The sequence below is a fragment of the Anabrus simplex genome, chromosome X (genome assembly GCF_040414725.1).
Source record: "Anabrus simplex isolate iqAnaSimp1 chromosome X, ASM4041472v1, whole genome shotgun sequence".
In the NCBI taxonomy this organism is placed as follows: domain Eukaryota; kingdom Metazoa; phylum Arthropoda; class Insecta; order Orthoptera; family Tettigoniidae; genus Anabrus; species Anabrus simplex.
The window spans coordinates 62,457,866-62,470,909 of NC_090279.1; the positions used below are offsets into that span (position 1 = coordinate 62,457,866).

General features: G+C 40.0%; 1 protein-coding gene across 1 annotated transcript; it reads right to left on the reverse strand.

Annotated features, from left to right (window-relative positions):
* Nucleotides 1-11,154: 11,154 nt before the first annotated feature.
* LOC137503275 (zinc finger protein ZFP2-like) lies at nt 11,155-12,839 on the reverse strand. Its single transcript, XM_068230822.1, has one exon. The coding sequence runs from the start codon at nt 12,837-12,839 to the stop codon at nt 11,724-11,726; it is 1,116 nt and encodes a 371-aa protein (XP_068086923.1). The 3' UTR covers nt 11,155-11,723.
* Between the last annotated feature and the right edge of the window lie 205 nt (nt 12,840-13,044).

Genomic DNA, 13,044 nt, shown 5'->3' on the forward strand with positions numbered 1-13,044 from the left:
CAGCCACTGTTGGTCAGAATGTGGGGGACAAAGGTTAATGCGTCAGCACTGATGAGATAATGAATCTACTGCCTCCCGGCACGGAAACTGGCAGTCCTTTATTGCAATGATATTGTTGAATGTCTTGCAGTATTGAAAAGTCTGTGCAAGATGGGTCCCAAGTTTTCTTACTGATGCTCACAAGCAATAACAGAACGAGGTAGCCTGAGCTTTTCTGCAAATGCTTCAAAGAGAGGGAGATCAAATGTTTTCCCGCATTGTTACTGGAGATGAATGCAGGGTGCATTATTCAACTCTAAAAACAAAACCACAAAGCATGCTATGGAAGAAACTTGGCGAACATGCTCATAAAAAAAGAGCCAAGACCTCAGACTCTTTTTTACAATTTACTTTACATCGCAACGACACAAATAAGTCTTATGTTGACAATTGGAGAGGAAGAGCCTAGGAGTGGGAAGGAGGCAGCTGTGGCGTTAATTAAGGTACATCCCCAATACTTACCTGGTATGAAAATGGGAAACCACGGAAAACCATCTTCAGGGCTGCCGACAGTGGAGTTCGAACGCACTATCTCCCAGATGCAAGCTCACAGCTGCGCGGCCTTAATCGCATGGCCAACTTGCCCGGTTAGACATCAGCCTCTGTAGGCATAGTTTTGGCTACTGCCTTTTGGGACTGTAATGAAGTTTTATTGGTTCACCGACTGCCCCAATGCACTGTGGTCACACATGAGAGGTCCTCCACGGTCCTCACGAAGCTTAGAGTTGAAATCCAACGAAAACGTTCTTGTCTTGTCTCAGAAAATATTGCCGATTCAGCTCAAAGGACGCAGGATTTGCTGCAGAACTTCAAAAGGGACCTTTTTCCCCATCCACCTTATTCTGCGGAACTTGCCCCGAGTGATTTCCATCTCTATCCACAACTCAAGTTGCACCTTGGAGGTAAGCGGTTTGCAACTGATGAAGAGGTGGAAGAGGAAGTGCACCGCTGTCTACAGAGATGGGACCCGACCCGGTATGATGAAGGTATCAAGAAACTGCTGCCAAGATAACAAAATGTTTGGACTGAAATAGTGACTATGTGGAAAAGTAGTGTACGAGTTGTAGAATGAAAATTAAATATTTCTCAAAGGTAAATAAAACCAAGCACCATGGGGCAATAGCCCCCGTAGGGCCATGGCTTACCAAGTGACCACTGCTCAGCCCAAAGGCCTACAGATTACGAGGTGTCATGTGGTGAGCAGGAACAATCCTCTCCGTCGTTATTCTAGACTTCCTAGACCAGGGCCACCATCTCACTGTCAGAGAGCTCCTCAATTTTAATCACATAGGCTGAGTAGACCTCCAACCAGCCCTCAGATGCAGGTAAAAATCCCTGAGCTGGCCAGGAATTGAACCCAGGGCCTCTGGGTAAGAGGCAGGCATGCTACCCCCACACTGCAGGCCCAGCACAAGTGTAAATAGCCTGCTTGTATTTTTTGTAAAATAGGGAAACCTATTTATCGGATGGCCCTCGTACTAAAAGACCTTTAAATTTTTCACTTGGATTCATGAAACATTTTGACACTACAGGGGTGCAGGAGGGACTGTGATCTAAAGCTTACATTCTATTACAAGTTAGTTTACTAGTAAAAGCGAATTAAAGTATAAAAGTCCAGAATATACTCACTTATCCCATTTAATACAGAAGAAATCGAACAGTAGCTGAACTAAGGAAAGGAAGATAAAATGACGCACAAAATGGAGAGTTTGTTAAAGATGAAGCCATACTTTCCATTGTAGACTCAGTTAAATGTAAAAAAAAACTTTCTAGTTTGTCAAACATACAATTTTAACATAAATTATTACACTATAAACATACCCGTAAAAAATAAACACTCTATTATACAAAGAATGACATGTTTCATTCTACAAGAACATCCTCAGACTCTATGAAATCACATAAAATATGCATATATGTACAGCATTGTTTACGTTGCATAAACTTGTCAATGATAGAGAGTTCAGTGATAATATGAGCCGGTACTGACAAATAAGAAATTTACAAGTATTAATATATCGAGAAAACTCCTGAACTTATCTAGACTGCCAATGCCAACTTTGTTGTCACCAAATACTATTTCAGGACTGTGGTCATGGAGAGGTAAATGGAAAGTTTTGAGTATAGCACATACCTTACAGAGAGAGGAAGGGAAGCATGAGAGGGGAGAGCCGAACATTGTGGATCCCTCCTACTGGATGTTAAAATCTAGTACACTGTACCATGGAGAGGAGAGGGGGAAGTAGGATGGAACGAGTGGAGCACTGTGGAATACTCTTTCCACACTGGAGAGGGGAGAGAAGGTTATTAACCTACTTCATGTTATAATGTACTTTTATGTGAGATGGATGAATGCAACTGAATGATTTTAGATGAATAATGTATGGAATTGAATTAGAGAATATCTATAGGATATTATTGTGATAAATGCCAATTTAATGAGTACGTATGGTCCAGATATTATGTGAGTAGAGCGATGTGCAGGGAATTTTTTAAGTGTGTATGGTCATTTAAGTTGGTTACGTTAGCATTTTTTGCGATATAGATCTCGATTGCTTCCCTCATATTCGAAGATTTTATTTTATTTTCAATGTGTAAAATTTCTAGATCTGTGTTGATGTCTGTGAAATAGTGTGAACTGTCGTATATGTGCTCCCCAAAGGCTGAATGCTGATTATATCTGATCGTTTATTGTGTTCTTTGAATCTTGTGTGGAAATTTTCTTTTGTCTGACCTATATTGGTGGCATTGCAGTTAAGTTCTTGGCACTTGAGTTCATAGACTCGTGACTTTGAGAAAGGGTCCTTTTTGTTTAGGTGCACTTGTTGATGTGTCTCTGCAGTGTGTTGTTCATCCTAAAGGTTAATTAAAACCCTGTTTCCTAAAGATATAACCTACTTTTTATGTGTTATTATTAATGTAGTTGAGAAACAAGTGTGGTGGTTTTCCAGGGACTTTTCTTTTGTTTGTTTAATATTTTATCTACTGTGCCTGGAGGGTGGTTGTCTTCTTTTATGATTTGTTTAACAATTTGTGCCTCTTCATTGAACTCCATTGTGCTCATTGGTATGGAAACAGCTCTGTGTATCATTGTATTCAATCCAGCTATTTTTAGTGTGTATGCATGGTTAGAGTCGTCAATAGCATGCAACACCTGAGTGGGCTTGCTATACACTTTGTAAGACAGGTTGCCATTATTCCTGCTGATTGTGGTGTTATTTTCTTATTAGATTCTTGCTCCATTGTGAAGCTGGTGGAATTTTGTAAATCATTTAGTGTGTTTAATAACTGGTGTGCATTAGTGAAGTCATTATCATATGCACATGATGTCGCCTACATACCTGCTCCAGTATAATATTCATTTTGAATGCTGATACGTTCAGAAGATGTTTTCAAAGTTATTCAAAAAATGTTTCCTATTATACCTTATAATGGTGAGCCCATGGCTAACCCTTCTTTGTGGCAATACATCTTGTCAGTGACTGCAAAGCAATTTTGGTGTAGCATTGTTCTAATGAGGCTAATTATTTCTTTGGTTTCCTGCAGTGAAGTATTTTCTTTATGAAGATTCTCGATAATTTTAATGGATTCATCTATTGTTACGTCGGTGTACATGTTAGTGATGCCAAAGGGTATCTTTAACCCTTTACCACCCACATTTTTGCTCCGCTTATTCCCAGGTTTCAACCTATTAATTAGGAAACATTCAAGCAGAGCACACCGTTTCATTTTCAATAATATTAGAAAACATGCCGTCATTTACAACATTTAACATACCATCATGTCCATTTCTCTATTCGTTGAGTCATAAGTTTGTCGGTTCAAACCCCCACCCGTGCTGGAGATACTCAACACTGAGGTAGGCTGTATTTGTCATATTCTCATGTTGTCTAAATCCCCCTAAGCCAATAAAGATGAGATTGTGGAAGTGTAATGGTGACCTTGTATATCAACTTTCATTTCCTCTAGCAAGTGTCTTCCCATTCTGTTTCTATTTTACTGAAATGCGCCTGTTTGATTGCTGCATTGATATATACGCAATCGGTAATGCCACTGAATAGATTGTCTCCGCCTATCATATGTAAAAATATAACCTATTTCTCATAATACTCTTTTGAAATTATTGATAGGTTCAACATAATCCATATAATCATTGAGTAATGAAACAAAATGTTTGTGTTACCTGAATTGCAGCTGCATCATCATCAGGTCCGATATCTAGATATCCGTTTTTACTTATATCACAGTTATCAGTAAAATTATCTTTGTTGATATGTTATTTACTCACTAAAAATTTACCTCCACCCCTCCTCAACAATTTTGTGTCATTTCTTATGCCGTTATTCAGCTCAGTCTCAATATCCGCAGTATTCAATCCCGTCATGTTTACGAACTAAGCAGCTGACCAGCACTCGCGGAAGTTCAAGTCCGTTGCCTAGACAACTTCAAGACAAATTCTCACTCTTCTTTTATTTCCTAAGCCTTGTATATTGTACTGCATGTTCATCAAAGCCTAATAAACAATTCACTACCAAAAAATACAAAACTATTGCATAGATTGCACACGTATGCAGATAATGCAGCTGGGTGTTTTCAGGCAATATGGACCGTAAGGCAAAGTGACCAGTCGGGTGCTTTCGGGCGGGAAGGGGTTGATTAGTTCTAGGCTGCTTTCAATTTATCTGTCTGTTTTATGTGAGACTTTCTCTTTTAGGATTTTTTCAGTTGTTAGCTTAAATTGTAATTTGGCACATCATAATTTACTATTGGTCTAATGGGACATGAGCTTTTGTGTATTTTGGGGATGGCTCTTACTGTGGGGAGTTGAGGATTTTTTGATAGTGAGGCTTTCCTTTTCTTGTTCTGTGAGAATAAAGTATGTTTGCTGGATAGCTTGTTTTATTTTGTTTTGAAATTTATTTGTAGGATCACATTGTAGTTCTTGAATTCCGTTGTTGTTGATGACAGCTATTGTTTTTTTCTATATACCCAAGAATAGAACATAACAAGAAGTGTCAAGAGTATAGATCTTGAATAGCAGTGCACTCGCATCTCAGATATGTTCAGACACTGTTCTCTTCTGTAGTGTCTATAATTTAGAACTCAACCAGCAAACATTTATTCAGAGAACAGTGTGCATAAGCAGCAGAACTTCACCTTTAAGCAACTCCTGGACAATATCACATCTATAAATTAGCAGTTCACAGTGTTGGGAGTAGATTTTTGCTGCCAAGTCACAATTATTCATTGAATATCCTTCTACCAACTATCAAGGTTTTCAAAGACTCTGAGGTGCAAGAATGATGTGCAGGAATTCACTTTTATGCCAGTATAACTACAGACGTGTGCTGGGATATTCAGCTTCATCAAATACCTCTTAGAATGGACCCAAATTACACTCCCCAACATGAAAGAGGAATGTTATCACATCACCATGTAAGCCATCAGATGAAGAGAGACTGAACTGTAAGCCACACATTCAGAAGATTACAATGGACTGTGTTTACAGTAGCAACAGACAGAGCAAGGAAAGATGATGACAATAAGTCGCTTCTTCTCCAAAATTATTTCACAGCTTCTCCGCCAAGGCAGAGTTTTACTATGAGATCACCCAACATTAGTAACATTGTAAAGAAGTTTAAATGATGCAAATCTTACCTGGAATTTCTTTTGGAGGAAAAATATGTTCACTATGAGATGCAAAGTCCTACTGGCCATAACCGAATTAAGTCCAGCACCCACAATTGTCCTTCAGTTCAGCAGCTACTAGCACTAAAATTGGATAATGTATGATAGGAGATGATGTCAATCCAACAACGATACCATTACCAAACCATGGAGAATAAAAACATAACCATACAACCTACAGAAATCCATTTCAATAAACGCCAGAGGTAATCAATAAACAATAAACAGTCATTTGATGGGTACTTAGCTCATGAATTGTCCTGATGCCTCGATTTTGAAACGCTGCCTGTCACAACTTCATTGGTAGCTGGACCTAACCAAGGTTCCTTCACTATCAAGTCCACAACTTTAATTCAGCTTTTGCCACTATCAAACATAGCATGCACTGCCATCTCCCTAGTAAATGCTAGAGGCCAATTGTCCACTTGGCGACCATAATCTGGGGGCATGTGCCACCAGAACCCCTTTCCTTGCCCCATGAACAAAGTTTCTGTCACTAGTTGGACCTATAGATGTATATAAATACTGTTGTTTGTACTTCCTAAGATTTGGCTGATTTGCGTAGCACATTATCACATACTCCCAGACAAAGAAACAAAAGAGAGACATACTTTTCCTAGATGCCCATGTACCAAATGGCGACTGCTGGGGTTAATATTGGGGAAGCACATAGTAAATTATGCCCCTGCCAAACTTATTTGGCTACTAAGGGTTAAATTCTGACCTCTATAAAGTTATTTGCCATGAGACTCACAAGTGATGCATTTGTTGTTCTTTCAAGCCAGGCTGGTTCCTCTTTGATTTTTACTTGCAGGTCCATTTCACACTGCAACTGAAGTAGTTAGAAGGTACTGGGGTTCTTGATTACTTCCAATGATTTTACACTAAAACATAGGCCAGAGAAATATATTACCTTATTGCTGTCATTGCTACTTAGGTTATCTGTCAACAGACTAAGCATTATGCTTGAAATTTTACATGCCGTTAATATTATGAACATACCAAAAAGACTCAAAATTTTACATGACTGTTAATATTGTGATCATACCTATTGGACCTCAAGTTTTCTATGACTGATACAATGCAGAAGAATCTCCATAACAACACTGATAACCATAACAAGAATTCTACATATGATATCCTAAACGGAAACTTCTCAAAATTTCGAACCCTACTACCATATGTTGCAGCCTACAGTGTAAAGAACAACTCAACATTCACAGCGTCACTATGAAATTGCAAACATAGGTAAATAACACAGCAACACAATAATTAAAATTATGCATTACATATTGTAATTTCTTTCTGAAACTAATATCCGCAATTCTTCACCCGTCAGAAAAATTCTTCACAACACAAAATTTTGATAGGTAAGGTAAGTTACGTTATATTGCTACAACACACGAGGAACAGATTTGCCGGCACTTGTGACACAAAGGCCAGGAGTTTTCAAAAAGAATGCCAGTTGTATGTGTATACAGTTTTAATGCTTAAGTAGAAATAAAATTTAAGAAAATTAAAAATATTAAATGTTAAAAATATGGTGAATGCTGAAACTGAGAAAGATTAGTGTCAACTTCTAACTCTTCCCAATTGAGATCTATAATTTTCGCAAAAGTAAATTATGGAACTTGAACCTTACCGACAATAGAGATTGTGGACACAGTGTAAATGATAGAAATCATTATTTCTCAATGAAGAAAATCTGTAGCACAATAAATTTACGGAATAGGCTGTACAAATGGCTAGTACGCGTCTTATGTAACACATACCTCACACCTAGAGACAAAACCTGATATTTTAATTCATTGTAATCACTTAAAACAAACACTTAAAGAACGGATTTGATTTGTATCAGCCAGTAGAACGGGCTGAATTTAGGAAAGGATGAATTACCAGTGAGAACTCCAGAGCACACGACACTTCTTGAAAACAGCACTGGGGGCAATGTCCCGTTATATTTGTAACTATCAACTATCAGTACAGTCCTGCTCTAGTGGGCTTTACACGTGGTCAAAGAGAATGAGTCTCAACGTTATTATTCACTTCTGAACGCAACGGCTGCGCAAAGATCGCCAGGAATTGCACACCAGCGCCTCTAGTGTAAACAGGGCTGAACTAAAATTACCGGGCGGGTAATTTAAATCGTTTAGCGCGCGGAGGGTCCCCAGGTTCTCGTCCCCCCTCAACTTTTAAATATTATATTAAATATATTTTTTCTTTTTTTCTTTCTCTTCTATTTTTCATTCATTTCCTTTTCTTTCTTTCTTTCTTTTTTCTGTTATCTTTTTCTGAAATACTGCATTCTGAACAACAATACACCTGGAGGTGGGGCTGTGCTTTATTATTATTATTAATAAATTTTTTGTTGGAGAAAAGAAGCTTACCAGCTTGTGCTGCTTATTATAATTATTTCAATTATGGAGCTATATTTTACTTTTATTAATTCACAAAGCCTTGAAGGATCGGAGTGACTGGCCTTGACTGTGCTGCTTTTGTTCGTTTCTGCTGAGGAAAAAGGAAGCTAACTCACAAAGGGAGGAAGGAAGTGACCTGAATGTGAGTGGGATTGGCAATCCTTATCTCAGATTAAGACCTATGACAGAAATAGACACTAACATCCCCTCGTACATCAGTCCTCTTTAACACTACTTAAGCCAACTGTAACAGTCAATAGTATCAAGATATGCCACTTATGCAGGAAATAAAATATAAATACAATGTAAGAAAGAAAACCATATACAGGAACCAAAATGATGAAAGGAAACTCATATGCTAAGGAGGGAGTTTGTAGGATTCAAAGGTAAATTGTAATGAAACATGATCTTTTGATTTATGGAGCTATATTCTACCTACTATCCACAGTGTTACAGGTAAAAAATTGTGTAGGAATTATATTCAGCAGTGTTAATCATCAATTAATATTCATCAGCCAGAAAACTATTCAATACAACACAAATACAAGATCATTCATTTATGAAAGAAAGACTGGAACTGACAAGGTACAACATAATACTTTTCTCTCTTATTGCAGTTTAACGTTGCACTGACATTGCAAATGTTTTCAGCAACACCATTTGTATTTTCCCAAGGAACTTACTATATGATACATCTTTCAGCCGTCAAAAGAGGCACCTTGGGCCATACACTGAAAAATATTGAGATATGTACTTCTTTTGCATCTACAAGAGGATGGCAAATCTCTGGCAGAGTAGTGTTTGAAGAAACCAAGACATGATAGCACATACTCTGTTCCTACATACTGCACCAAAACACAACATATCATTCAATCAGTCATCTGCATTTAGATGATAAAGAATATCAAGCTACAAAATTGTATGCATCCCTTGTATTCATTGATCTACACTATTTACAATAAAAATGTTCTATTTTACGTGACAGTAGGATATACCAAAAAATTTCTGCTACATGGAAAAGGATGGAATCATGAATATATTTGAGGGTTTAAAAGACAAGAGAGAGCTTACAGATTCTGTGATTGCTCCCTCTTACAACATGCAGGAGGTACAAATAATGCTTCCTTTCAGTCCATCCGCAGGAGAGGAGTTCTAATAAATTTACAGAAATATGTAGCATCAGGATCTACATACAATAATATGGCAGCTGATCCAGCACAAAACATTCCCATGCCAAGTCACAACATAGCTCCACCTATTAAGAGCTATGCCCAAGGAATTGCTTGCTAATTTAGTACAGTATTATGAACAATATGCTGCTACTTCCACAACATTACGGTGTGCAAGGGACTTTGCTGTGACCTAGACGAAATGCACGTCGAAGACAGTGGAAACTCACTTCAGACAGTGCCATTTGTACCTACTGTATATCGAAGGCAGAAATCTATGTCGGTGGTTGCAGAGTAGGCTGATCTGAGGTCTGACAGCATGCACTCCAACTGGCCAACCAAGCAGAGGAGGGGTGGCTATGGTTCCACCGTGTTTCTACACCTCTGCATTTGGGACACAGAAACGGGCTGTACCCCTACCACCGGCTGTCCTGAGATTGGTTTTTCCTTTCGCCTGCAGTAAGGCGAATGATGGGACAGTTCCTAGTATATGTCATGGCCACCAAATATCTTGCCCTCACCACAAATCTCCTTGCTTAAGATGATGATGCCTGTTGATTAAAAGGGCCTAAAATCTAGTTCATTGTTTTAAGAGAAAGTACAACTAGGCAACCAACCCCTATATATATATTAGTAGTCAGAGAGAAGAAATGGAAGGGGGCTGACACTAGGAAAAATGATGGTATCAGCTAAGAAGGACCATGCCCTTTGAGGAAAATAAGACTCCCTAGGCCGCCATACATAATACAATCGGGGGCAGAAAAGAACAGGTCGTGATCGAGGTAGATCAGATAGGATAGATGAAAGTGGGGAGCCTGGCACAAGTAAGCAGAAGCAGTGCCAAAATTCAATTAAAGGCTCCGTGGTCGCCTACCCAAGCTCCCAAGTACAGAGCCCACATGGGACCACTTTTAGTCGTCTCTTACAGCAGGCAGAGGATGCTGTGGCTGTTATTCTACTGCCCTTACCCACAGGGGGACAACTATGATAAGGCTAGTTGCTTTACGTTGCACCGACACAGATAGGTGTTATGACGATCATGGGAGAGGAAAGGCCTAGGAATGGGAAGGAAGAAGCCGTGGCCTTAATTAAGGTACAGCCTCAGCATTTGCCTGGTGTGAAAATGGGAAACCATAGAAAACCATTTTCCGGGCTGCCGATAGTGGGGTTCGAACCTATCTTCCGAATACTGGATACTGGCCGCATTTATGTTTCAAATTATCCGAAATTCATTTGCCTTCGTGTGGTACGTTTTCATGTTCTGGCCTCAGGAGATTAGTAAAACAAGAACAGTAGGGATGCTTACCTCAAATATCTTGTACTTTTTCTTCAAACACGCAAACGAAGATAACAGATATGCGCATACAAATCAAAGTAAAGCAAAATGTCACAAACGTCAAAAACGTGGTCGTCCCACGTGGTCCAAGTTGTCAAACTCAAATCGACCAATAGCAATCGGGAGATGTTTCTACCAATAGGAGCTGCCGTATTCGTCACGTGGGCTTAGGGTGAGTGACGTGATGTACAACAGCGCGCCCACGCGGGTGGAGGACAAAAGTATTCTGTCTGAGCCAGGCCCTCGGAAGGGTAGGACCTATGCCGCTGTCCAAACCCTTGCACGTGGTAGTGGTGGGGGTAAGGTTCGGCAGTTCGGTTCACTGCCGTCTCAATCCTACATATATAGATTGAGACGGCGGTGGTTCGGTTATTGATGTTGGGGAGGAAGGGGCGTTAGCGTTGAAGGAGGGATTGGATATGGGTGGGGTATAGTAGCCATTACTGAATGAAAACAGCCCATTTGCGAGCTTTAATCTGAAAATGCAACAACCCGACATTATCGAGATCATTTTGCAGTTGCTCACAATCTTGTAACTTATTTATTACTCTGTACAGAATAACATCATCTGCGAAAAGCCTTATCTCTGATTCCACTTCCTTACACATATCATTGATATATATAAGAAAACATAAAGGTCCAATAACACTGCCTTGAGGAATTCCCCTCTGAATTGTTACAGGGCCAGATAAAGTTTCACCTACTATAATTCTCTGAGTTCTATTTTCTAAGAACAGAGCCACCCATTCAGTCACTCTTTCATCCAGTCCAATTGCACTCATTTTGGCCAGTAGTCTCCCATGATCTACCCTATCAAATGCCTTAGAGAGGTCAGTCGCGATACAGACCAATTGATCTACTGAATCCAGGATATCTGCTATATCTTGCTGGAATCCTACAAGTTGTGCTTCAGTGGAATAAACTTTGTAACAGTATGGCTTCTCTTCTGTGTATGTCCGCATATGAACAGTTAGGTCGGACTGCCTTTCTTTGTGAATGATTTGTCACAGACATTGCACCTGTTTGGCTTCTCGCCTATATGGGTCAGCATATGATCAGTTAGTTTGCCTCTCTTTATGACACGCCTGTATGTCTCCGCATATGTTCGGTAAGATTGCTTCTCCTTAAGAATGATTTGCCACAGACATTGCAGCGGTAAAGCTTCTCGCCTGTATGGGTCCGGATATGATCGGTCAGACTGCCTTTCGTTGTGAATGATTTGCCACAGACATTGCATCTGTAAGGCTTCTCGCCTGTATGGGTCCGCATATGTTCGGTTAGTTTACATCTCTTTATGAATGATTTGCCACAGACATTGCAACTGTATGGCTTCTCGCCTGTATGGGTACGCATATGATAGATCAGACTGAGTTTCGTTGTGAATGAATCGCCACAGACATTGCAGCTGTAAGGCTTCTCGCCTGTATGGGTACGCATATGATCGGTCAGACTGCGTTTCGTTGCGAATGATTTGCCACAGACATTGCAGCTGTAAGGCTTCTCGCCTGTATGGGTCCTCATATGATCGGTCAGACTGCGTTTCGTTGCGAATGATTTGCCACAGACATTGCAGCTGTAAGGCTTCTCGCCTGTATGGGTCCTCATATGATCGGTCAGACTGCGTTTCATTGCGAATGATTTGCCACAGACATTGCAGCTGTAAGGCTTCTCGCCTGTATGGGTAAGCATATGATCGGTCAGATGGCCTTTCTGTGTGAATGATTTGTCACAGACATTGCAACTGTAAGGCTTCACGCCTGTATGGGTACGCATATGATCGATCAAGCTGCGTTTTGTTGCGAATGATTTGTCACAGACATTGCAGCTGTAAGGCTTCTCGCCTGTATGGGTCCTCATATGATCAGTCAGATGGCCTTTCTTTGTGAATGATTTGTCACAGACATTGCACCTGTAAGGCTTCTCGCCTGCATGGGTCCGCATAAGACCGGTTAGACTGCCTTTCTTAATGAATGACTTGCTACAGACATTGGAACTGTTTGGCTTCTCTCCTGTTTGAGTCAGCTTGTGATAAGATAAACTGCTTTTCTTGACAAATGATTTGCAACATACAGTGCAAAACTGAGGCTTGTTGCCTGTGTGAATAACCATGTGACCTGCTAGATTTTTCCAGCTCAAGGATTTTCCACAGACGTTGCAGCAGTATCGGTTCTTGCCCGTGTGAGACCGCATAACGTCCGGCCTTTTCCTGAAATGTTTATGAGATACTGAGCATTCGTTTATAATTCCACCTTTATGCAATCGCATGTTACCAGTCAGCATTTTCCTCTTTGTAAAGGAATTTTCAGAAAATCCGCACACTTGGAGCGGGTGGATCCTGAGGTGTTTCGACAAGCTGCTTCGGCTACCAAACACCTTTCCGCAGTGGTCGCACTTG